The sequence below is a fragment of the Mus caroli genome, chromosome 4 (genome assembly GCF_900094665.2).
Source record: "Mus caroli chromosome 4, CAROLI_EIJ_v1.1, whole genome shotgun sequence".
Taxonomy (NCBI): domain Eukaryota; kingdom Metazoa; phylum Chordata; class Mammalia; order Rodentia; family Muridae; genus Mus; species Mus caroli.
Window position 1 is genome coordinate 37,759,851 of NC_034573.1, and position 25,866 is coordinate 37,785,716.

Here is a 25,866-nt window from a genome sequence, read left to right on the forward strand (position 1 = left end):
CATGGGTGAGGTTTCCTGAGAGGGCTGCTTTGGATCTAGTTGGGATCAGAGTTGAGTGAGTCTCTCTGTAGGCTGTGCAGACCTAGGCATGGGAGGAACACGGCCCGAGAGGAGCCTGATTTATTGAGTTTCTGGAAGGTTTCTGTACCGTGTGTGTGCCGCGTTCACTGGGAGATGTGGACCTGAGAGGTGACCCAGGGCCGGGCGGTGAGGCTTGAGACAGAGGCTCTCAGGTAGGCAGCGCAGCAGGCTTCAGTTAGAGGCCAATAGAATTGGGTAGGGGCGGGCTTTGCTGAGAGCGGCCAATCGCATGGGGCGCGGGGCGGAGCGCCAGGCGAGCGTCACGCCGCGGCCGCCGCGGGGCCTGCTTAACGCCGGTTCAGCGCAGCCCGGAGTCGCCCAGGCCTGAACTCCTCCCCAGGTCCCGGCCCCGGCCCCGGCCCCGAGCCCGCGAGGACGCCAGAGGCCACCCCCCGGGGGTGGGGAGCGGAGCCGCGGGTCAGCTCTACGAGCGTCCCGTGCTGGCCTGGCCGGCCCCGCCCCCGCCCCGGGCCATGGCCCAGCCCTTGTCCCGGCCCCTCATCCTATCCCAATCTCAGCCTTGGCCTCCGGCCACGCCCTCGCCCCGCTTCCCAAACCTGTCCAGGCCCCGGCCGGTGTCCCAGCGAATGTCCAGGTCCAGGTCCCCGCTTCAACCCCGGTCCCTGCCCCCAGCCTGGCCGCTATCTCCGCCTCGGCCCTTGTTCCACCCCTTGTCACAATTCCCAGCCCAGCATCTGACCCTGTCCCATTCCCCGCCTTTGCTTAAGCCCCTGGCCCAGCCCCAGCCCTTGCTTCAATCTCCATCACCCCTACTCCTTCCATCACACCTCCTGCCCTTGTTTGAGCCCCGGTGCTCAGTTCAGCGCCACCCAAAAAAAGCTCAGTCTTTGCCCAAGTCTCTTTCACTGGGTCCCCGCCTCTCTCATACTCTACCCCTCTCCCAGCCTCGACTCAGGTCTGGGCTCCAGCTGCCACCAGCCCTATTGCTGCTGTTGCTGTTTTCTGTCCTTGGTCCAGGGGCTGGTGAGTGCAGAAGCGGAAAGGATTGAGACCGGATGGGGTTCCAGGGAGGGATAGCTTGGAAAGAGTCGGGAGAGGTGGGACTTGGTGAGCTCAGTCACTGGGGGAAGAAATGTGTGTGTGTTGGGGGGGGGGGNGGGCAACAAGGGGGCTTACACAAGAGATGGATTTGCAGCCTTTAAGAGTGGTGAGGCAGGGACTCTCAGGTAGTTCAGCAGGTTGCTAATAGTCCTCAAGAGACGGAGATCTCCTTTGCCCGTGTCCATCCTGACTCCTTGAGTCTGGCTTTCCCTGGGAAGTTTTGGGGACTTTGCTCCTTTTGTTTCCATAGTTTTGTGGAGAGGACATAGTCCCACCAGTAAAAGCTTCTTTTGTAACCTGAGATATGGAGAGCCTAAAACTTTGAGATAACAAACGCACATTAAAAAAAAAAAAAAGGGCTGAAAAGTAGTTTTGAAGACAATACGTTGCATTATATAGATGGACATGGGTTACTCATAATGAGTTTCTTCTTGTGCTGGGTCTTTCCCTAAGCAATCATAGCTGGGCTAAGAATAGTTTTTGATACGTTTAAAGCATGACTGAACCTCAGCACAATTCTGCAGATGGGGAAACTGAGGCTCAGGGAGGGAGCAGTTCAAAGTTGTGTTCTACATAGATGGCAATAGTGGAGCTAGAAAAAAAAGGGTTTCCTAATTCCTGTGACATAGTGGTTGTCTCCCTCCCCTCTTCCTCTGACTACAATACCCCACTGAAGTATTCTTCCATTGACCCAAGGCATAATCTCTTTCATAAACTGTTTCTCACTTGTATCTAGTCCAGGAAGCCCCTTGGCTGGTTAGTAGAGCGGCCCAGCCTCGTAATGGTCAGAATGAGAGAAGCAGAGAGGGGCCCAGCTTAAGGGGCAGAGGTGGTCCCATCAGGAAATGGCTAGTGTTCAAGGTCTTAGCCCCAAGCCACCTTTTCTGAGTGGCTCTGTCGCAAGAGATTGTCCCAACTGTCTTTGGCAATAACAGCTAGCTGCAGCTGTGGGTGGCAGGGGTTTTCAGTGATCTCAGTGGGTCTACTCAGTGTACAGCCTGAGATCAGTGCCATCCGAGGGTCGCAGGCCTGCAGAGACGTGTGGGGACTGTGCACTTGTGTGTATAACAGGGACCTGGGAATGGTGCACGCGTGCCATGCATTCACCCTTACATGTTGGTGACCTGCATTTGATCTGAATATACGTGAGCTGATAATGTCTTTGGAGTGCATATATTACTGTGTGAGGGGGAGGGGATGTTATATGGCCCACACACTTCTCAGCTTGGCCTGCTCCTCTTAGGAACGTATCACCAAAGTGCTACTTTTAGAAGCAGGTAATTCCTAGGCTTGAAGGAAGCATTAGAGGTGTGTGTGTGTGTGTGTGTGTGTGTGTGTGAGTGAGTGTGTGAGAATGTTCACATCCGGAAGCTCCTATTACTCACCATGCATGGTCATGCTAGGCTTCCTCCTCCTCCCTCTTCTTCCTCTTTCTTCTCTTCCTCTTCTCCCTCTTCCTCCTTCTTTCCTTCCTTCCTCCTCCTCCTCCTCCTCCTCCCTCCTTCTCCTCCTTCAAATGTGGGCATTGGGATTTCAACTCAGGTTTTCATACCTAGATAGCAAATATTCATACCCACTGATTGTCTCCCTAGACCTTGAGATCTTATTCATCATCCACCCAGTCTCCTGGGAGGAAGGAGCCAGGATGGGGGGTAGACATTCGTTGTTGACTACAGTGCAGGATCAACACTTTCCGAAGCAGCTGGCAATTAGCTTTTGGTTTTGATGAGGAGAGTTTGCGCGCACACGCACACGCACACACACACACACACACGATTTAGGTGAAACACCTTCATGTTATTGTAGAAGGGACATCAGGACAAGCTCATTTAGACTTGGGTAGCCATGCTTTCTGGGACATGGTTCTGGTAGGCCCTGTTAAAATTCCAAAGCAAAGCATGAGATGGATAGGGCAGTTTTCCAAGGAGCCGCCCTGCCTCCAACTCCTATGTTACCCCCAAAGCTCCAGGCTTCTATCTACTCCTTTTCCAACAAGTACATCCTGGGACACCCCCACCCCCGTATTCTCTGGCTTTGTTGAGGTTGGCTTAGGCAGGTCCATTCTCCAGGCCAAGCAAGCTCTTTGTGCCTGTCTGGTGCTAGCTTTAGGAGGATCCCTTCCCTATGCCCAGCAGAGGGCGCTCCAGAGCTCTTATTTCCTATAACAATAGTATTCAAGGCTAATCAGTGTTGAGCCTCTGGCTCCCAGTAGTGAGAGGCAGGATTCCTAGGACACTGTCTTCTTCTTAGTCCAGTGCACGTCACTTGCCTTGAGTACCTCCCACTTTTGTCTGAGTGCAGTTCCGAGCCTCTCTTTGCTCCTGGGCAGTGCTCAGCTTTCAGGGTGGCACTTTTTGTTGTTGTTGAAATTGATCATCTGGTTGGAACAGCAGTCTAGTCCTTTGGTGCTGACATGACCTTTGAGCCATTCTGGCCAGTGGCTTCCACTCATTTATGTCCTCGCCTCTTGAGTGTAACTCTTTAGGTTGTCCCAGGTTAGTGGGGCCAACCTACTCTCTTTCAGCAGCCACCTTTTTCCTGATGCCCCATCTCTGTTACTTTAAATACCTCGTTTTGGGGGTCAGATTAGGTAAGCCTTATGGGTGTTTCCTGTGTAGCTGAGGACCCTCACTCCAGCCTCTACTCTGTCTTAAAGACGCTTGAATTTCCCCAGGCTTTTACCTGTCCAGGGACATATTCCTGGGCTTCTTTGGAACTGTTCTGAAGAAGAGAGGGGAAGTTGGGGGGGGGGGGGAGAGAGAGAGAAGAGAGAGAGAGAGAGAGAGAGAGAGAGAGAATGAACAAGCGCGTGTGGGGACAGTTTGTCTGTGTTTGGAGCCACCAGTCCTATCATCTGCTATGGATTACCACCTCTATGTGCTTGTCCGGCTAGGGCCTTTCCTGCCCACCCTGGCTCTGCTCCTGACAACAGTGATGGGGAATCAGCACTTCAGCTAGAGATAGCCACTCCTCCTCACCCCCTGCCTGGCCTACTCCACATAGTCCCAAGGGATTTAGCATGCCACTGGGTCAGCGAATGACTGCCTTCCAGGACTTCCCTCTGGGACAACCTCCCTGGCTCCTCATTTTGACCCTAGAGAGTCTGGTCATTCTCCTTTCTTGGGCACTGCCATGGTGGCCTGCCAGCCCTCGTTCTTGACTCTGCCACCCAAGCAGCTCCCTTGCAACCTCACCACACACACTCCCCCCTTCCCTCTTCTGCCCTGAGCTACTACACAGACAGCTCTTGTGAAGCTTCTGAGAATTTTTACTGCTCCTAACCACTGGGGAATAGAAAAGGGCAGAAGACAAACAAGTTACACAGTTCTGAGCTGACTCCCAAGCCCCACAGGTGGAGTTCTAGCTTGCTTAGCGGCTTAGGAGCCTGTGCCAACACACACACACACACACACACACACACACACACACACACACACTCACATGCACACACGCACACGTGTACACACACACACATGTACACACACACTTGCACACTGTTTTGCTAGGCTTGGTGGGTGGAGATCAGTTCCTTCTGGGTGAGCGAGCTGCTGAGAAGTCAGATGAAGGGTCCAAGGTTTAAATCAGCAGGGTTTTGTTTTTTGCAATATGATTTTTTAAGAACGAGGCTTTTGTGAGGAATAAGCCAGATGACAAGAGGGCAGCACAGGCTCCTGGCTGGCGGAAAGTGCTGTTGACCTGGTCCTGTTGGTGAGAAGGTGACCATGCCTGCTCCCTAATGGAGATGTGTCCCCTCCCCCTCCCCCCAGGAGGCCTGTTCCTGACTGATTACTCCACCTGCTCGCCCCGCAAGCTCAGCCCCTTTCGCTCCTTTGCCAGTACGGAGCTCTTCCACTTCCACGTTCCCGAGGACACATTCCTGGCTGTTTGGAACCTCATCATCTTCAAGGAGCAGGGAGGAACCTTTGGGGACCACTGCCCAGACCAAAGCGTGACTGTGTGAGTGTTTGAATTACCTTTCTGTAACCCCGATTTCCAACCCTAGTCATTTTCCAAATCCAGTTATGACTTTGGGGGTCTAAACATGCCTCTTGACCCTGACCTTGACCCTTATCCAGGTGAAGTATGACCGAGGCCATGACCTCTGTCACCTGAGCACTCATAACTACTGTGAAGGTCTCAGCTGACCTGTTGCTCTTATGGACTTGACCCTTGACCTGGAATCATTTTGTGATGCATGTCAGTACAGGGAACCTGTTTGTTTCACGAGCTCTTTCTGTAGCCCCCGTTTCCCAGCTCCTGCTCACTGTCTGCTTTCCTCTCTTCCTACCTCTTGCCCCCAGGTATTTCCGCTCTGGAGCACCTCCCGTCATCAATCCGCTGCACACACACTTCCCAGCAGACACGGCTGTACCTGGGGTTTTCTCACTGACCCTCAGCTGGACACTGCCCAACAGAACCTCAGGCATCTTCAACGTTAGCAGCCCCTTACCTGGGGACTGGTTCTTGGCCGCCCATCTTCCCCAAGCCCATGGCCACATCTCTGTCAAGGTGGGTTGATGCTGCCTGGGTCAGGAAGAGTCCTGTCTTCCCCTCTATCCCTGCTGTGTGCTCACTGGCATCCCAGCCCTGTTCCAAAATGAGCAACAGCACCATTCGGCTGTGGTGGGCCACTGATTTTGGCCAGCAGGTTATCTGATGGATGCTCTATAGTAGGCATCTGGGACATAGTGATTCCAAGAAACTAGAGCGAAATTACAGGTTCTGGAATGAGGCCCTGGAACTGGGCAGTTTATCCCTTCCTCTTAGAGGGCATTAAGGCTAATGAGGGTGGTCACAACTATCTGGGCCTGTGGAATCTGCTATACAGACCCAGCACTGGCTTTATTTTGTATTTTGATTGATAATAGCCCTGGAACTTCTCTCAGGCCATATCCTCCTCTCTAGCCCATGCATCTTGGTTTCAGGTCTTTCCCCCTCGCCCTTTGAGAAGCTGTAAGAGAAGCTTTCCTAATAGAAGAGGCTTTGAGTAGCTGATATCCTTCCTGATCATTGCCTCCCTTCCCTCTGATACCAGCACTGACTTTAACACAGCAGAGATTGCCAGTCTGAAGGGCAGGTCCAAAGGGCAGGTTTGGAGTGAAAGAAAATGGCACAGTGTTTTCCCGCGGTTCTCATGTGTTAGAGAAGCTGAGGTCCTCCTTGTACTAAGGAGATACAGAGGTTTCCTACTGCTGCCCATTGCAGTGGAGGGGCAGTGTGATGAGCTGGCCATGTTAATCTGGTAGCCATGGTGTGGGGCTGGGATAGAGTGAAGGACAGAGCATGAGCAGAACAGGAATTGATAGAGTTCCAGGACAAGAGCTTTACAGATCGAGGAAGCCAGTGCTGTGTGACGATTGAGAGGGACAGAGATTCCTAACCAGGGGATTATTGGCTTCAAATTGGTAAAATGTACAGCAATATAGGCTGAGGTTTGTGAAAGTCAAGGGAGGCCTGGGAGCCCTCTGGATGAGAGCATTCTGGGAGCTCACCTAGAAAAGTCTCCGGGCTCTCGATTCATGTCAGAAAAAAAGGGTTTTTCCCCTAGGAGGAATGCCTTCATTGATCTTTGGCCAAATCTCAAAGACCTGCCCCTTAACCAGTCAGGATCTTGTAAGGACTGACGGAAGAATCCCTTAGCCCCTGTTCAGGTTATCTACCTTTCCAAGCGAGCAGGAAGTACCCGGATCGTAGGCCTGGTTGTTGGGCATAGCAATACAGAGCAAAGTGTACAAGTACCAGACCTAGTGCATGATTCAAAGTGTCCAGAGCCCTGGGTGGTAAGAAAACGACCAGGCCTGGCATGTATGCTCCTAGCTAGAGGGAGCAAGCCGTGCCAGGGAGGCCTAGATGGCTGCTCCCACACTGTGCTGAGACCAGAGAGAAAGTGCACAGTTGCGTCTTTCTCACTGGATGGACAAGGATCTTGGGATGGTATCTCTAAAATGTTGACTGCTTTCTAGAATCTTAGACGGGCCTCTGAGGATTGTTAAGCTCTCCAGACCCTGGCTAGTTTTCCAGACTTAAACCTAAGGGTTTGTTACCTAGAACATTCTTTTGGATTCCCAGCTTGTATCCTCTTTGTATCATGGTTTTTCAGACTTACTGTAAGGCATAGCAAACACAGGAAGTGGTATGGGCTTAGGAATAGCCCTGGGTAGGGGCAGGAAGAATTCTAGTGAGAAGAAGGCAGTACTGTTTCTGGAGTCCTCCTGGACTTGGGGATGACTGTAGATCTCTCTTTAACCCTTTGGCCTCCAGCTGCTTTGCACTAGGCCTTGAGTTTGGGGCTGGGAATACCGGGGTAAATAGGAGATGGTAAGATGTGGAGAATGCTTTAAAAACACAAAGAGAGGTGGATAACTCGGTTTGGCAATATGGTGGAGATGGTTTTCAGAGACTGCTAGGCAGCAAGGTCTGATGGGAAGGAGACAGGGTATTTCAGAGGTGGGAGTAGCGTGGGCCAGCGTTCGGGAGGCATACTGAAGTAGGTCGGTGTGAGCTCGGTGAAGAAGGTGGAAGGGTGGGCAAAGCCAGACCAAAGAGGACCTGGAAGTATCAACTGTACCTTGAGAGTGGCAGGGAGCCCGAGAAGGCTGTCCTTCTTTAGTCCTGACCCTCTCCTGAATCATGTGTTCCCAGTACCCAGCACCCAGTACAGCTGGTGCTCAGCAGTTTTGTGGCCTTTCTTCCACCTCAGGACTCCTCTTCTCCTTGCCCCTTCTTCTTCTCTTCCTAAGGCTCCCATTCACCAGTCTGAGGTGCTGGCTTTGGGGTTGTGGAACCAGCTAGCAACTAATGGGTCATAATGAGAAAGTTCTCCCAAATAGCATGGCGCAGGTCTGGAAGACCTTCTCTCTCCAGTCTAAGATCTGGGTGTAAAGAGATCAGGTAAAGTCATGAAAATGACAGCTGGACAGCACAGATGCGGATGGTTTAGAGGCGGCACACTGAGGAGGACCAAGCCTCTCAGCAGCTCAGCCACAGTAGGTAACATCTGCTAATGGCCTCCTGCTTCTCTCCCATCTAAGTCATCTTATTTATATTTCAAATAGGTGACATATGTATCTGGTACAGCCTTTGAAAGGCACAAAAGACCCACAGTGAAAAGTAAGTCTGTATTCTTACTTGTAAGTTTTGCGTTTCTCTCCCTGTAGGTAACAGCACCCAGATTTCCACTCCTTGCATATATTATTCTTTCCTTCTTGCTCGTCTGCCTCTTGGCAGTTATGACTCTTGTTCTCCTGCTCCCCCTGACCACTGTCCACTCCTCTGGCTTTTTTCTGACATCTCTGCTTGATCTATGTGTGCAGTTGTGACTTGATGCTTGGCCCCAGGAAAACTCCTTTCTGAATTTTTATTCTCTTATTTGGTGTCTATGGCACAGTTGTTTTAAATGTCTTATGAGTCTATGCCTCAGGAGAGTGGGCAGCTGGTCCTATATTCTTCGAATCTCAAACTTTCTATCAGCTTTCTTGATACATTCAATTGCTTGTCTAAGAAGTCTCAAGCTTAACATGTACAAAGCAGAACAAAGCCCCAAACTCTTGTTCCTAACTACTTCCAGTCTAGGCCTCTTCTTCCTGGTTATTTCTTCCCAGTAAGTACAGCTGCTCCCCACCAATTGCTCTGACCTAAGTGCGTCGTTCCTGACTCTTCCTCTGCTCTCATGTCCCCACGACCAGTTCCTCAGCACTGCCTGCCAGCCCGAAGGGGCATCTCCACTTCTCCATGGAGCACATCCTCTCTAGAGTCCCCTAACCACCACAGTCACCTCCTAAACAGTCGCTCTGCTTCCTCTGCCCCTGCAGTGTGCCCTGTCCCCATTCCCTTCCACATTGATTGGTGTTGACTGACTCAGGACAGGAGAGCTGTGCTGGGCACAGGGGAAGCCACCTGTCTATGGGCATCTTCAGTCTGTAAGCCTATCTTGGTGTTTCTACTGTGGTGAAAGAACACCATGACCAAAAGCAGTGCTGGGAGGAATGGGTTTCTTTCAGCTTACAACTCTGAGGTCACACTCCATTGCTGAGGGACGTGAGGGTGGGAGCTCAAACAAACCAGGAACCTGAAGACAGGATATGATGCAGAGGCTACGGAGGGATGCTGCTAACTGGCTTGCTGTTCATGTCTTGCTCAGCCTACTTTCTTATAGAACCCAGGACCACCAGCCCGGCGGTGGCCCCACCTACAAGTGAGTTCAACCCTCCCACATTAATCACCAATCTAGTAGGGGCATTTTATCAATTGAGGTTTCTCTCTTCTAAAATGACTCTACCTTGTATCATGTTGACATAAAACTAGCCAGTACAAAGCCCCCTCTGGGCCTGGAATTTCTTAAAGAAGGTTAGCCCAATTGGGCACGGTGACTCTTAGTAATAATCCCATACCAGAGAGATGGAGGCAGGAGGACTGGCATGAATTGTAACCAGCCTGGAACTCAAGGTGAATTCAAGGCTAGGCTAGACTACAGAATAAGACCCTGTCTTTCTGTCCCACAAAGCATGAGGAGTTCTCCATAACCCAGAGCCCAGCTACCAGGCCTTCTGCTTTCTTGCTCTTTGCGTCATGCTGAGGAAGTCTGGATATTGATGGAACACACCAGAGCAGCATATGTCTTGCTATTTCCTGAAACCAGCAGTAACAAATAGAAGCAGTGTTTCTTTCCCCAGACTGTGAGGCAGGGACATGGGGCACATCCTGAGCGCGAGGTTGTTGCAGATCCCTGCGTTGGGATCTTGCTGGAGTATTTCTGATCCATAGGGTTTTACATCATAAGTGAAGGACCTCTGCTCTGGATGTCAGAGATGAAAACTTCTGTACAGTTGGGTCACTTTAGGGAATTGTCTTTTGGCACCCATCTTTCAGCTTGACAGCTGCCTGAGTTTCTGCACCTCAGATGTGCGGGGGAGGGGAGTATGTTGAGCACTGTCTGAGTCTTCTGACCTGACGTAGACCAAGGCCTCTTTACAACACTGGGGACTTAGTCCGAAGTGCATGGCTTGGCTGACTTCCCCCATGACATAGAGCATGGTGACATGTCAAGGCCTGGAACTTCTCCTTAGAGCAGGCTCTGGAGGCACATCTTCATCAGAGTGGCCACTGGAATGAGTGATGGTCTCTAGTTTATTGAGCCAACAGAAGACCGTTTATCTCGTTTAGAGAAGCCTCGTTAGGAGACCCTCACGCCCTTTAACTGATGGTGGTTAGGGCTTGTAAAATGTGGATACTGTGGAAGGCGAATGGTGGCACTAAGTGATGGGGTTGCTGGGCATATGGCCTCAGGATCGGAGAACGGGAGGGGCATAGTAGTTTGTCTAGGTTCAAGAGAAGCCTTGGAAAGTACGGCAGCTGTACTTCAATGTCTGAGGGGACAGGCTGAGGCTGAGGGTCAGGTCAGAGGGGACAGATTGTGGCTTCATAAAGGTCAGCGCTGTCCACAGCTAGGCTGATTCATGTGTTTGGCAAACATTCATGGCAAGTTGCACACACTACATTAAGCCTGTGTGTGGAGAGCCAAGTCCTGGTCTCCAGTTCCAAATAGTGTGCAGGGTAGAGAGAGTAATCCTCACTGGTGTGCTGAAGCAGAGGGCAGACAGGCAGCAGAAACAGTTAAAGGCTTAGACTAGGAAGGGGTGGACCAGAGACCTAGACGAAGCTTCCCAGCTCCCGTAGAGCCAATGTTTAGTTGTAGAATGGGATAGTTTGCTGCTCTGGTGACATGGGGGCAGATCAGGGATGTTTAAGGGGAGGGGTTGGGTTGGGATTAAGTGCAGCAAAGCCCAGTTATCAGTTGGGTCTGAACTTGAGTCCCTGAGCTTCATTTGGTGCTGAGACCTTGAGACCCAGATCGGACAAAGGAGATAAGAAATGGCTGTGCAGAGAGCTGAGGGATGGCTCACTGTGTGAGCACTTGCTCTGTAAGCGTGAACGCGTGAGTTCAGATCTCCAGAACCCACACAGCCGGACAGAGTCTCACACATCTGTAACCCTGGTGCTTGGATGGCAAGGCGGAGGTGGGGATAGGAAAATCTCCAACAGCTCATGGGTCAGCTATCCTTCCTCATTCAACTCACAAGAGAGCTGGTGAGCAAGATGGGAGGTGGAGGCTGTCATCTGGGCTCCCTCTCACGTATACCTGTGGTTTATGGGCATATATTTGCACTCAAATACATGAGCACACATACAGAAAAGGCAATTAATTCTCCCCTAAAGAGCCAGCATGCATACTTGGGCATGTCTTTCTTCTGAGTGCCTCTTTTTCTCCTAAGCCTTGTAGTTAAGCCTGCTGTAAAATATTTTTTTTAAATTCAGCACAATTCTTAATAAAATGTCTACTTATGGAGGGAAAGTTAGGAGCCTAGAGACCGGAGTAGGAGATCTGGGAGCCAGAGGCTAACGGGGTTTCTTCAAGACCCCTACAGTGGCTTCCGTGAGCCTTGGTTTGGTAGCACCCTCACGTCTGTCCTGTTTCTGTTTCAGGGTCTCCAGGATGAATGTCAGTACCTCCTTCAGCCACAACTGATTGTCCGACGGCTGCTGGATGTGGCTGTACTGGCTCCTGGCCGTCCCTCAGAGCAAACCCTTTCCTCCCGTAATCGTTCGGCCTTGTACAAGTAAGTAAACCTGCCCTTTCCTCCTCTGATCTTACAGAGGAGCAGTCTTGCTTTCCCTCTAGCCAAAATAACCCAGAATCCCCAGGGTGGATCCAGGGATACCCCAGTCTCCTTTCCCCTAGCACAGAGACACCTGACATGCTCCTGTCCCCATGCCCTTTGCCCCCATTCTTTCCCTTGCTTCCTCTTGTTTCTCTCCCCAGTGTCTCTTACCTCTCTGTCTTTTCTTGTCCCCAACCTATCCTCTGCCCAGGGTCTTTGTGCCAAGCTTCACCTACAGGGTTTCAGCCCAGCTGGTGTGTGTAGGGGGTCGAGGGGCATCAGTCTGTCCCCTGACACTGCGCCTACGTCCCAAGGCTCCACCCCTACACAACTCAAGCTCTGTGGCCTGTGGAGGTGCCTCAGTATGTCAGCTGGAGTTGGCCTTGCCCCCCTGGGGCCACTGGGTCTATGTGCGTGTGGAGACGCCATCCCGTGGTCCTGGCAGGACTATCAGCTTCCAGCTCTGTGTGCGGTTACAAGGTCGGAATCCCTTCACCTGCCTCAGCTCCCTAACCTGTACAGTGATCCATGGCTGGGGGGATAGAGCTGTGTTCTATGACCCTCAGCCCACCCCTGCAGTTTCCCCTCCCCAACCCAGGTACTCTATACTCCTAAGGTCCCAGCTCTTTGGAGCTTCAGGTCATGGGGCCACCTTCATAGTGTGTCTTTGCACCTGACTCAAGACAACTGAAGGCTGTCATTATTTTTCTTGACTTAATCCCATTTTAAGTTTCCTGGGGTGGACAGGGACAGCCAGGACTTCTGGAACTGCCCTTGCACACAGTTGAAAATCATTAGTCCAGCATGTCACATTAGCTTTTATTGCAGTGTTTTCAGCGCCTTGAGGAGGGACACATGACCTGAACTCCTTGTAGTATGACCTTGGGGAAGGACAGATGACCTTCACACTCCCAACTTGGCAGTTGAATAAGTGACAACTAGGAAACATCTGGGCCCTGCCTATGACCCTGGGTGCCTCCTTTTCCAGGCCCGCCATATTCCAGTTTATACTCCTTCCCCTGACCCCACTAAGGCCCGTCGGGCTCAGTTCTGTGTCTGGTGGGGCCACAGGGCTATGCAGGCCACGTGTCTCATCTTTGGTTTCCTCCATTTCACAGAGTGTCCACAACCCAGCCTGTCCCGTGCCTTGGTCCCTGGGGCTGCCATGAACATGCCCCAGTCACTGGGCACCCAGCCACTGCCCCCGGAGCCACCATCCCTGGGGACTCCTGTAGAAGGGTCTGGAGCTGTAGCGCCCACTGAGCACTGCTGGCCAGTGCGTCCGACTCTGCGCAATGAGCTGGATACCTTCTCTGTCCACTTCTACATCTTTTTCGGTCCCAGCGTGGCCCTTCCACCTGAGCGCCCAGCTGTGTTTGCCCTGAGGCTGTTGCCGGTGCTGGACAGCGGGGGCGTCCTTAGCCTGGAGCTCCAGCTCAACGTGGTATGTCCCAGAAGGGGTGCTTTCCCTGCTGGGGGAGTCTGGAGGGGTGAGTCGCACGCAGGACAGGGCCCTTGTCCCCCTCAGGAGTCTGTCGAGGTTGCTTTGTGCTTGCCTCCAGTTCTCCACACAGTCCTGGTCAGCAAGTGCTCTGAGGACCCACTGCCCTGTGATTGCTGCACCAACCAGGCCTCAGGGTGGCCAATCCTGTACGGTGGCCTCCTGCCGGAGGCTGATCTCAATGCTGGTTCACTTGTATTCCTGACGGTCCACCAGGGCTGCTTTCGTGCACTCCCTCTGAGCTTTGTTTTGTCTAGAAGCTTTACCTAGCAGATCCACATGTGTCCTTGTTCTTAGTAGATTCTTTCAGAGCAGTTTTAGATTTACAGAAACAATGCGCAGGAAGTAACTGATTGGGTCTGGGAAACTAGCTAAGTGGATAAAGTACTTGCCTGTCAGGTATAAGGACCTGACTTTACATAAACCTATAATCTCGGCACTGAGGAGTTGGAGCAGGGTGGTCCCTTGGGCCAGCCTGGCCTACTTGGTGAGTTCCAGGTCAAATGAGAGGCCCTGTTTTAAAACCAAGGTGGATAGCATTGGATCATACTTAACATTGACCCCTGACTTCCACATGCATATATCTATACCTGTACATGTTAATACAGATGCATACACACATTTACATACAAAGACAGTAGAGACTCCACATACGTCTCCCTTTCCCATGCAATTTCCCTTATTACTAACAAATTACTTTAAAGCTGTGCATTGGCTACAACCCTATCCTATTTTTAAAAAAAGATGTATTTATTTATTTAATTTATTTATTTTATGTATGTGTGTGAGTACACTGTAGCTGAAGATTGTGAGCCTTCATGAAGTTGTTGAGAATTGAGTTTTTAGGATGTCTGCTTGCTCTGGTCAACCCTGCTCACTCTGGTCGGCCCAAAGATTTATTTATTTATTATACATAAGTACACTGTAGATGACTTCAGACGCACCAGAAGAGGGCGTCAGACCTCATTACAGCTGGTTGTGAGCCACCATGTGGTTGCTGGGATTTGAACTCAGGACCTTTGGAAGAACAGTTAGTTCTTAACTACTGAGCCATCTCGCTAGCCCAACCCTACCCTATTTTAACAACCCTTCCGATATTTCCCATCATTCTCAATAGCTGAAACCTCCTCAGTGTCCTGGGGCCCTCATGTTTGTACTTCTCGCCACCTGACACACATTCCTCCGCTTTAACTTTGAGTCGTCATGTCTCCGAAATTGATTATCTGAGCTGGTCTGACCAGTGTGGCAGGCCTGTCTGTCTGTCTGTCTATCTATCTATCTATCCCTGCAGGCCTGGAACTTGCTATATAAACCAGGCTGGCCTCAAACTTTCAAAAGTCTGCCTGCTTCTGCCCCTAAACATTGGGATTAAAGGTGTACAACTGCACCCAGCTAAGTCTTGCATCCATGCATCTTGATAGCAAGTTTATCCCTGAGTTGTTGCATTCCTCTGAGCTCACCTGAGATTGTGGTGAATTGTGAACCCTGGGTCCTCTATTCTTTTTTTCCAAGTATTTATTTTTTCCCCCTGGACTATATGCCTGTATACTGCCTTTGGCTAGTCCTGTACTAACTTTAACTGAGTATACTTCTGCATATTGTCCTTCTTGGCCTTCCACTTACATAAGTGACAAAGCGGTTGTGTGGTGCTCACTCTTGCAGTCCAGGAAGGGTGCACACACAGCATTGTTTGGTGAGAGTTTAGCTGAAGAGGGCATGTGTGATGGTGTACGTACATAATCCCAGCACAGGAGGCGAGAGGCTTAGAACCCTGGTTACATAGTGAATTTCAAGCCATGACAGCCTGGATTATGTGAAATGCTATCTCAGAAATTCCAAAAATAATAGTTGAGAATTTAGTGGAAGTCTTCCTCTGCCTAGATGCTGCTTCCCTGGAGACTTAACAAATTGAGGTGCGCTCACAAATGTGGGACCTTTCCTGAGATCCCTTCTTTAGCTATTTTTCTATCATGAGTTACAAATTTCTCATATGCAGTTATTTTTATCCTGATTTAATGTATCAGGATACATTAAATGCCTCAGATCCTTCCCTAGTGAGATGAGCTAATGGCACCCTGCTTCCTGTTTCTTCCTCAGAGACAACCCCTCACCTCCACACCTGGGGGGTGTCAGCTTTTTTTTTAAATCCCATTCAAATTGCTACATTTAACATTGAATCTCTCTGGCCTCTATTCAGTTCTTGGGGTTTATATTTTAATTTATTTTAGTCATCAGAGTGTTTTGCCTGCACATAGGTGTGTATACCATATGCATGCCTGGTGCCTGAGGAAGTGGGGAGCCTCTGTGTGGGCGCTGGGAATCAACCCGAGTCCTCTCCAGAACAACAAGGGCTCTTACCCACTGAGCCAGCTCTCCAACCCCAGACTGTGTTTTCTTAATAAGCCTTTACCTTCAGCCTCAGGGCTAGGTAACTGGGAACTTAAAAAATTTCCTTTATCCACAGCTAGTTTGTCCAGGTGCCCAATTCCTCCCGTACACTAGGTAGGATGAGCCAAGGTACCTTCTCTTCCAAAGGGGAGGTTCAGAGTCGGGGCTTGTTCTCTCCTTAGGCTTTGAAAGAGTCTGGCTCTGAGGATCTGATAGTTTGCATACTCCTAAGTGAGAGCCCAGCTTTCATGGGTTGATCCTGGAGAATGGGCCCACTCTCCACGAGGAGACTCTGGCTGTCTAGCCCCAGGGAGTGGGAGAACTGGTAGCTGGGTAGTTGTGGCTCTCCCATCCCAAGGGTCTGACAGCCTCATTTTCATACACCTTGCTCAGAGCTCTCTGCGCCAGGAAAATGTAACAGTATTCGGATGCCTGACTCATGAGGTGCCCTTGAGCCTGGGGGATGCTGCTGTGACCTGTTCCAAAGGTGAGGAGGGGACTGAGGACTAGGGGGCTGGGTGCCCTCACAATGGGGTGCGGGCAGTTCAGGTATTCCCAGAGGTGGGTCCTGATTCCTTGCTGACCACACCTTCTCTCTTCTGGGCTCTTCTACCTTTAGAGTCCCTGGCAGGCTTCCTTCTCTCGGTCAGTGCCACCTCCAGAGTGGCCAGGCTGCGAATCCCATTCCCACAGACGGGGACCTGGTTCCTGACCCTCCGTTCTCTGTGCGGGGTGGGACCTCGGTGAGCAATATGGGGCACAGTTGGGGCTGGGTTAGGGCTGCCCTGGCTTCAAATAATCAGGAGTGTGTATGCTTGCAGGTTTGTGCGGTGCCGCAATGCAACGGCAGAAGTGCGGCTGCGTACCTTCTTGTCCCCATGTGTGGATGACTGTGGGCCCTATGGCCAGTGCAAACTGCTGCGTACCCACAACTACCTGTACGCGGCCTGCGAGTGCAAGGCTGGTGAGCGGGCCGGGCATTAGGGTGGCCAGCAAGGGTGCCCTGAGAAAGTGGGTATGGGGACAGGGTGAGCCCAGCCACAGGTCCGTTGAACCCACCCATGCCTTCTGTCCTCCTCCACCCTTTACCTTCCCCGCCTGCAGGGTGGCGAGGCTGGGGTTGCACAGACAGTGCCGACGCGCTCACCTATGGATTCCAGCTGCTGTCCACACTCCTCCTCTGCCTGAGCAACCTCATGTTTTTGCCACCTGTGGTCCTGGCCATTCGGAGCCGATACGTGCTGGAAGCTGCCGTCTACACCTTCACCATGTTCTTCTCCACGGTATGCATGGGTACCTTTCCTTCACTGTGGTTTCCCCACAGGGTGGGGAGAGGGTCTACATTTCTACCACACGCCCGGACCCCACAACTTGAGGATGTCTTCTAGAGCTGAAAGTGACTGGTTTTTGTTAGGCACCTTGCGAGGTGAATGGCCAGAGCTGTTTACCAGCTGACCTAAGGGTGGAGCTTTGCATCCCCCACATGCGAGGTAGAAGAGCTGTTGGCTGAGCACACTGAATGGACCTCATAACTGTGGGCTTGGGCTTTCTCTATAACCATCATGGAGTCTCTGCATGGAGGCTTCCTCACTCTCACTGTGTGGTCTCCATTGCTCTCTCTCCAACACCCTCACCTTTCTACCTCTCTTTTTCTCTTTCCTTCCTCCCTTCCTTCCTTCCTTCCTTCCTTCCTTCCTTCCCTCCCTCCCTCCCTCCCTCCCTCCCTCCCTTTCTTTCTTTCTTTCTTTCTTTCTTTTTTTGAGATAGAGTTTTAATCTATAGACAAGGTTAGCCCAAGCTCCCCATGTAGCCCAGGCTGGCCTTAAACTCTGAGCTGGGATTACAGGCACGTTCAGTTCCAGTGATTTCTGTCTATAGCATGCTCACTTTTATGACATAAAAGCATGCTATCCCATTCAGTCACTTTGGCCTTCTTGATTTCCGTGGGAACTTTGGAAGGCAGAGGGATCTTTATAGTGAGGAGTTTATCAGAAACCTGTTTTAAAGAGTCTTGAGAACTTTGTCCTTGGGCATCATGGGAAATGGCCATGTGATATAAAATCCCAGCTCAAAAGATTTATAGGGTGCTTGTTTTTTTTGAAACAAGGTATCAGTGTATCTGTCTGGCCTGGACTCTGTGTAGACCAGGCTAGCCTCAAACTAAGAGAGATCCATCAATCTTTGCCTTCCAATGCTGAGATTACAGGTGTGCACCGTCACACCCAGTTAGGTTTATAGTTTTAAGTCTCCCTGTTTCCATTATGGAATCTTAGCAGTCCCTTCTCAGAGGTTTCCAGCTCCCTATAGGCAGAAAGGTTCACGCTACAAGCTTCTCTGATGGGAGAAGCAGGAGTGCATCTATCTCCTGTGTAACTTAGCTCCCCAATAGGTTTGTCCCAACAAGATCTGACATCTTGTCATCTCAGTGGGTTTTGTTTGTTTGTTTGTTTGTTTGTTTGGTGTTTTTTGGCAACTTGTGACACACAAGGACTACCTGTGAGCACTGCAAAACCCTTAAATGGATTTCTATTTTCCATAAATTTTGGCAACAAGAATATCACAAAAGATCTTGTCCATATGACAACTCAGTGAACAAAAGTCTGAGCCCAACTCCCAGGGCCTGCAGAGAGGAGGGAGAGGAGGGCTGCCTCAGCTCGTCCTCTGACCTGTCCACATGTGATGTGATGCACGCACACATGCACACACGCGTGCTGCTAACATCCTGGCTTCAGGCTCCATTCCTGTTACCTCTCCTGCTCCTCAGACCATCACAGTAATTCTCAGTGACTCTTGGTAAGTGGTCTTAGGACAAAATTGACTTAGGACACAGAAAAATAAGTGGACAGCACTAAATCTCCCCACATCCTGAGTACAGATTCCCTGGATTAATTGCGCCTTTATTGATTCTTGAATACCCTATTTTGAACCACTGGATAAACTATATATTTATAGTCTAAAAATGTAAAATTCTACAGTTTGGTTAATTTTTCCAGATCACCTCATGTGTAGCATGCAAAGTAAAGAAGCAGTGAGCACACAGTCAGACGAGGGACGAGGCTGGCAGAGCAGCTCTGTCTCAGTGCCCTCCCCCAGACCCCACCCGCACAGAAGCCCTAGGAGAAAGGCACAGGAGAAGGGCCTTGTGACTTCCTCAGGCTCAGCATCTGGTGCCTCCACTTTACCCTTATCTTGCTGTGCTGTGTCTTCCCTTGTCCAAGGTGAAGTATTCACCACAAGTCCCACTTCCTGAATCTGTTGAGCTTTCTTTTCTGTGTGTTCCAAAGGCAGGTGCAAGACGCTGATTAGGCCTGAAATATAAAATCGTGCTTGAAATGTAACGCTAAGCCAGAGAGTCTGTTAGATCACTCAGTGGCTCATAGTTTTTTTCATCTGATTTTGAAAGAGGAGACTGGCCAAATAGCTGCCTGTAATCCTAGCACACAGGATGCTGAGACAGGAGGATTGCTGCAAGTTTGAAGTCAGCTTGAGCTGCACAGTAAGTTCTAGGCCAGCCTGAGCAATAGAGTCAGACGCTGTCTCAGAATGGGTGAGACATTGTTGGGGGACAGATATTCAGGAAACAGTGTCCAGTGAATTCATATTCAAGCGTTAATTCTTCATGGTGAGGAGAGGAGGGTCATGTCCCTTTGTCACATGGTATCCTAGTGTGAGAGCTGCCCTGTTCTTCATGGCCACAGAGCCACTCTTCATAACTCTCCCATGCCACTGTCCATGGCCACTGTCCATGGCCACAGGGACTTTCTTGCTTGCTTCCTGGGCTTCCAGCCCTTGGCATTGGGGTGGGGGTGGGGAGCTGCTGAAGTGGCTCTCCTGAGGTAAGCTATAAGTCTAGTTCAGAGCCTGAGGATGCCTACGAGATCAGAGCCAGATACCATGGAGGTCCGAGATAGGATTGTTGACGAGACTCAGTAAGCATGAGGGTAAGGGTTGGGACTGGCCTCAGTTGAAATCTCAGCCCCTGGCTGGATTCTTTCCATAACATACATACCCCAGAAGCAGGGCAAGGACGATGAAGGGCCGGTGTCTGAGCTGCCCAACACGTTTGGTTAGAAAGCAGACCAGACCTCACTGCCTTATTCTTCCTAAGGAGGGGAAGAGTCAGGGCTGGAGAGATGGCTCAGTGATGAGAGCACTGGCCGCTCTTGTAGAGGACCAGGTTGTGATTCCCAGCATCCACATGGTGGCTCACAGCTAACTGTCTGCACTGCAGTTTCAGTGCAGTCTCTGCTCTCTTCTGTGCCACTCTATGTATGCAGTGCACAGACACACATACAGGCAAACACCATATACAGAAAATAAATCTAAAAAATAAAGGAAGGAATGAAAGAAGCAGGCATTCTAGTATTGCTCACCTGTAACCTCTGACCTCTGGATCTCTGACAGAGAAGTAGCCCCATGGGGTCTTTCTTTGGTTTCATAGCCCTGGACTTTTGGTGTCAAGGCCTATTAACACCTGTTATTTCTTCTTACAGTTCTATCATGCCTGTGACCAGCCAGGCATTGTGGTTTTCTGTATCATGGACTATGATGTACTTCAGTTCTGTGATTTCCTGGGCTCCTTAATGTCTGTGTGGGTCACCGTCATCGCCATGGCTCGTCTGCAGCCTGTGATCAAGCAGGTTAGTCCAGGGACAAGCCTAGCAACCTCTCTTTAAAACCTACCCATGCTTGAGGCCTTCCCTGTGCCGCCACACTGTGGCCCAGCCCTGGCATCTCCCTGTAGGTGCTGTACCTGCTCGGGGCTATGCTGCTGTCCATGGCTCTGCAGCTTGACCGGCATGGACTCTGGAATCTGCTGGGACCCAGTCTCTTTGCCCTCGGGATCTTGGCCACAGCTTGGGTAAGAGTGGAGAGGTCTGTGAAGGGCCAAAGAGGGAGCAGGAGTAAATGTGGGGTGCTGGCTATTTGGTCCCCAGTTTAAGGTAGCCTTGCATTCTGTCATCATCACCTGCTGTCCACTGTGGCCAGTCAAGTTTTGACAGGTGCCGCCTAGGGCTCAGGGGTAGTCTGAACTGGCTCTGGCTTGGATTCCTGAGTCCTGCTTCTCTGCTTCCCCCAGACAGTTCGCAGCGTCCGGCGCCGGCACTGTTACCCACCGACATGGCGCCGCTGGCTTTTCTACCTGTGTCCAGGCAGCCTGATTGCTGGCAGTGCCGTTGTACTGTATGCTTTCGTGGAGACCAGGGACAACTACTTCTACATCCACAGCATCTGGCACATGCTCATTGCTGGCAGTGTGGGCTTCCTGCTGCCTCCCCGTGCCAAGACTGACCGCCGGGTCCCTTCTGGAGCCCGGGCCAGGGGCTGCGGTTACCAGCTGTGCATCAACGAACAGGAGGAGCTGGGCCTTGTGGGCCCAGGAGGGACCACTGTCAGCAGCATCTGTGCCAGCTGAGAGGGGCTTTGGGCCAAGCTCTAAGGTCAGAACCCTGCCTAGGGTTCCTCCTGGGGCTGTGGAGCCCACCTAGGTACAAGGGACAAGTTGTGTTTCTTAATGACACAGTCTTTCTCAAGGATGACTGTTTTCAGGGAGCAGGAGGCTTTCCTAAGACATGGAGAATTTCTTAAGAGCCTAGAGTCCTCCTGTGCTTACGGAGTCCTTCTTAAGGATGAGCTATGCAGGACACTGCGCCCCTGAGGACCAGGGAATCCCTAGGGGTGTGGAGCCCTTCCCAGGAATAGGGAACCCTCCTACAGACGAGAGATACTTCCCAAGGAGACAAAATGTCATCAGTACAGAGGGAAAAGGGGTCGATCCTGGAGAAACAAGTCGCCGGATTTTTCTAGTGACTTAGCAGTGCTGGGCAGAAGGGCTACAGGAGAGAGAGAGAGGGAGAGAGAGAGCGAGCTGGAACTGCTAGGCAGCTGGCGTCCTCATGTGGTACACGGAGCCTGCTATGTCTCCAGTGAAGTGTATACTGAGTCTGTGCTGCCTTTTTTCCCTTGTTGGGGGTCAGGGTGTGGGAAAATGGGGCGAGAGGGACACTGAAGAAATCCTGAGAGTGGCAGGGACCTTCCTGGAGAAGATGCTGGAAGCTACTGTCTGGTTTCTGCCCTGTGGCTTATACACCAGCATCCCTCTCATCTGGTCCCTGTGTTTAATTCCAAATACTCCCCAGCGCCCATTTCCCAATTGCTATGGATCCTAGTCTGGAGTAGTGAAGAGGGGTGTGTGCATCCGTGTGTGCGTGTGCTTGCTGTGAATATACAGAGATGAATTAGTGAGACAGACTTCCCCCATGACGCCTACACCCACAGAGAAGGAAGCTGAAGTGCCAGGAAATTAGAGTAACAGGTACAAATTTCAGACATAGAAGGCACCACAAGAATGGAACTATTTTAAGCTTCCATTTTTTTCTTGCATGCCAGAAATAATCGTATAAATTGACATTTTTTTTCTTTGTGTGTGTGTGTGTGTGTGTGTGTGTGTGTGTGAGAGAGAGAGAGAGAGAGAGAGAGAGAGAGAGAGAGAGAGAGAGAGAGAGATTGAGGAAAGAGAGAGAGGCTCTCACTATGTATATAGTTTGTTCTGGCTCAGATCTCGTGATCCTCTGGGTCCTGGAGTTACAGACATGGATGCCATACCTGGCAGCTGGACTTGTTCTTTCCCCATGGGGTCATAGCTGAGTTTGGAGGGTCTTGTCTTACACTGAGATACGAGAACATTCTTTCTGGTCCCCAGTATCCATACTTTATCATCTTACGAGAGTTCAGTCACCCCAGCTGGCTCCCAGTCTGCAGTCAGACAGGCTGCTAAATGCTGAGAGGTTTCTTGTTCTGTCTGCTTAGCCCCGAGTTCCTGCACCCCAGGTCTGTGCCACATGGATGTTCTTGAGTGGCTACCCAGACACAGCATGAAGCCGCTTTTCTTCTGGAGTCCTGTGCTAGGTTTTACTTGATAAGGCAAAAGATGAGTTGTTTTTTCTTTTAAGCTCCGTAGATGGAGCCAGGGGCTCTGCTCCTGTCTCTTTAGCAACCTGGGGCAGTGCTCACACCTCCTCCCCTCCCCCCTCCCACCTGTCAGACTGGAGAAGGAGCCAGCCTCACATTTCCCCCAATTCTTCTCTCTGTGCCTTAAGTCCTTTCTACTCTCTTCACAACCCAGGCCTTTGAAGCCCAAAGCCTAGAAAATACCATTTTATTCTTTACTCTCTGTAATAAAATCTCTTCCCCAGGCACTGAGTACTGAATAAAGTAGCTGACTGATTGGCCAGGAGTGAGGGTATACAGGCTGCGTGTCTCTTCCTGTATTAAAAGTGCTATTCTTGGGCCAGGTATGGTGGTGCATGCCTTTAACCCCAGCATTCTGGGGCTAGGAGCTGGTGAGTTAACATGAGTGAGAGCCAGCCAAGGTTACATCGACCCTCTCTTAAAGAAAAATAAAGTAAAAGAAAATAAAATGGCTGAAGAAATGGCTCAGCAATTACGAGCATGCATTGCTGTTCCAGAGGACCCAAGTTCAATTCCCTGTATCCAGTTACCAGCTAAGATGCCTGTAACCACAGCTCCAGGGGATACACTACCTCTGGGCTCCATGGGTACCTCTCCACACAAGTGGCGTACACTCACACAGACACAAACACACATACACATGATTAAAAATAATAAATTTTTTCAGAAAGAAGAAATGCTACTCCTTCCCTTATCTGTGGCCATACTATCCTCTATGCACTTGTGCGTGTCTGATCTCAAAAGCTAAGCAGGGCTGGGGCTGGTCAGTGCTTGGATGGGAGCTAAGCCATTCTCACCCAGAGGTAGGCAGAGCTGGTCATGAGGGGAGTTGACCCAATAGCCAGGGCTCAGGACTAACTTGACAGAAGGCAATGAAGAGGGAAGGGGATTGGGGCACTCTACTCTGTTTGGACTTGAAAGGGACTTCTGGTGAGGGGTGATCTTGAGTGAGAAAGAATTAAGTGGGTTGCCATAATGCCAAGATGTTGGGAATGTTTCTCTGGTCAAGAGTGCCCATCTTTTATTCCTGAGACACGCGTTCCCTCTGGTCCCCGGCCACTAATGTACTTAGGATGCATGATGTATTGCCCAGCCTGTTGCACACACTGAGCCAAAGGTCAGGGCATGTTTGGAAAGGGTTGCAGTAATGGGAAGAGACAGCGGAAAGGGACCTGTGAGGAGGGAAGTGGTCTTGGGGTGGGGAGGGTGGGGGACCGGGGAAGGTAAGCAGCCAGTGGTGTTTGGGGGAGAGAGTCAGTGTGCTCTTTCCCTTTTGGGAGACAGGGCAGGAAAGCATCCCCTGACATGCTGGAAGCATTTAAGCAGGAGGGCAGCACGCATAAGCTGGTGTTTTGATGACAGGTGTGAAGGCTGTGTTTGGGAGAGGAGAGGCAGTGACAGAGCACCACAGTGTTGAGAGAAATGGTGGGGCTTCTTACAGTGGAAGGAAGAGACTGGGTTTAGAGCGCCAGGAGGCAGATGTTAGAGCATTAGTGCCTGGCGGCATGTGTGGGGTGTGGGGTGTGGGGTGTGGGGTGTGAAAGTCTAAGCTCTCTTTGACTTGGATTTTGGCTCCAGTCTCTGAAATGGTGACACTCAGGAGTGAGGATGATGGCTACAGTTTGAGACCTTTTGAATTAGAGGTATTTGTTGGAGTACTGGGGAGGGGGGTGCGGGGGGTCAGCAGTAAGACAGGTTTAGATGTGGCCGCTGAACCAGGCCTGACTCCTTAGTTGTCTGCTGCCTCGAATCATTGGGAACATCTAAGACCCAGCAAGCCTGGCCTGTTGCACACAGCCACATCAACCACACTGCTTGGAACATACCTAGTAACACTGGCTCAGTGATGTGAGAACCTCCACGTGACAGTGCAACCCCACAGACTTCTCAGAAAAGTCCTGTTAAAGCCAGAGGGATGAGTCAGAGGTGATGGCATCCTGCCCCAAAGGAGCTTGCCCTCATGTTGGTGACATCCTGAATGATGGGCCCCAACAAAAGAAGACAACCTCAAAATACCAGAAATGTGTGAGGGAGATAGTGTCTAAAGTGGCCTGAAAACTTGACCTTGTGTGATTCATGAAAAGCGTGAGCCAAGGCCCGAGGGTGAGTGAGGTGCAGATGGTGTGATTAGAGGATGGCCAAGTAGGGGAGGGGCAGTCATGCTGCGGAAGCAGGCAGGGCCACTCTCCTAAGGCCCTGAGCAGTAGGATTTTAGACTTAGTGCTGTGAGAGGGAGAAGCCATGAATGGTGATGCAAGAGGCTTACTGTAAAGACTGTGGGGAGTTAACATAAAACATGACCCCCAGAGAACGCTAAATTGTATCAACATTGCATTAAGGAATGCAAACGAAAGCACTTTGTTTTGATTTAAAATTTTTCTAATTTTTTGAGAAAGGGTCTCACTGCGTAGCCCTGGCTAGCCTGAAACTATGTAGACCAGGCTGACCCCAAACCCATGGAAATCCACCCGCCTCTTCTCCCGAGTGCTGAGATTAAAGGACTGCACCACCATGCTTTGCTTGCTTGGAGTGATTTGGCTAACAGAGTCAAAATTTGAAACCTTCAGTGTCTTCCTGTGGCTTCTGTCTGTAGTCTGCGGTTGCTGGCCTATCTATAGTCTGACTACTGTGTGTGTCCTTGTTTCTTATCTGTCTGAGTCTGAATGTGTGCCTGTCCCTGTGTCTATCTCTAAAACTGGCTTTGAAGTGTATTTATAGACCAGCACAAACAATATGGCATAGGTCACAAATGAGTTCTTACCAAAATCTTAATCAGAGTTTTAAAAAGGAAGTAACTTAACTGCTCCCAACTGACCCAGGATAGTAAAGGAAACCACACAGAGGTTATCCACCTATATCCACACAGAGGTTATCCACCTATATCCACACAGAGGTTATCCACCTATAACCACACAGAGATTATCCACCTATAAACACACAGAGGTTATCAACCTATATCCACACAGAGGTTATCCACCTATAACCACACAGAGGTTATCCACCTATAACCACACAGAGGTTATCCACCTATAAGCACACAGAGGTTATCCACCTATAACCACACAGAGATTATCCACCTATGTCTTAGTCAGGGTTTCTATTCCTGCACAAACATCATGACCAAGAAGCAAGTTGTGGAGGAAAGGGTTTATTCGGCTTACACTTCCATACTGCCGTTCATCACCAAAGGAAGTCAGGACTGGA

At 50.6% G+C, this 25,866-nt stretch overlaps 1 protein-coding gene across 5 annotated transcripts; it reads left to right on the forward strand.

The window, feature by feature from the left end:
* The first annotated feature begins 1 nt into the window (after position 1).
* Positions 2-23,293, forward strand: Tmem8b (transmembrane protein 8B). 5 transcript variants are annotated; one of them, XM_021160420.2, is made up of 13 exons: positions 2-233; positions 4,911-5,100; positions 5,445-5,652; positions 11,626-11,759; positions 12,013-12,281; positions 12,920-13,245; positions 16,084-16,177; positions 16,310-16,433; positions 16,512-16,654; positions 16,795-16,973; positions 20,184-20,330; positions 20,435-20,551; positions 20,771-23,293. In XM_021160420.2, the coding sequence occupies exons 6-13, from the start codon at positions 12,967-12,969 to the stop codon at positions 21,104-21,106; spliced, it is 1,419 nt and encodes a 472-aa protein (XP_021016079.1). In that variant the 5' UTR covers positions 2-233; positions 4,911-5,100; positions 5,445-5,652; positions 11,626-11,759; positions 12,013-12,281; positions 12,920-12,966; the 3' UTR covers positions 21,107-23,293. The 5 variants fall into 5 exon arrangements, with proteins under 5 accessions (XP_021016079.1, XP_029332511.1, XP_029332512.1 ...); XM_029476651.1 differs by lacking the exon at positions 2-233 and adding an exon at positions 346-1,065 and having other exon boundaries at positions 20,771-22,136; XM_029476652.1 differs by lacking the exon at positions 2-233 and adding an exon at positions 346-1,065 and having other exon boundaries at positions 20,775-20,950.
* The last annotated feature ends 2,573 nt before the right edge of the window (positions 23,294-25,866 follow it).

What these genes read in the sequence shown, in the direction of transcription:
- Tmem8b (XM_029476651.1), top strand. Translation starts at nt 555, where the DNA reads ATGGCCCAGCCCTTGTCCCGGCCCCTCATCCTATCCCAATCTCAGCCT. An exon ending in ATGGCCACATCTCTGTCAAG is followed by an intron (nt 5,653 to 11,625) that starts GTGGGTTGATGC and finishes TTTCTGTTTCAG; the next exon opens with GGTCTCCAGGATGAATGTCA. An exon ending in AATCGTTCGGCCTTGTACAA is followed by an intron (nt 11,760 to 12,012) that starts GTAAGTAAACCT and finishes TCCTCTGCCCAG; the next exon opens with GGTCTTTGTGCCAAGCTTCA.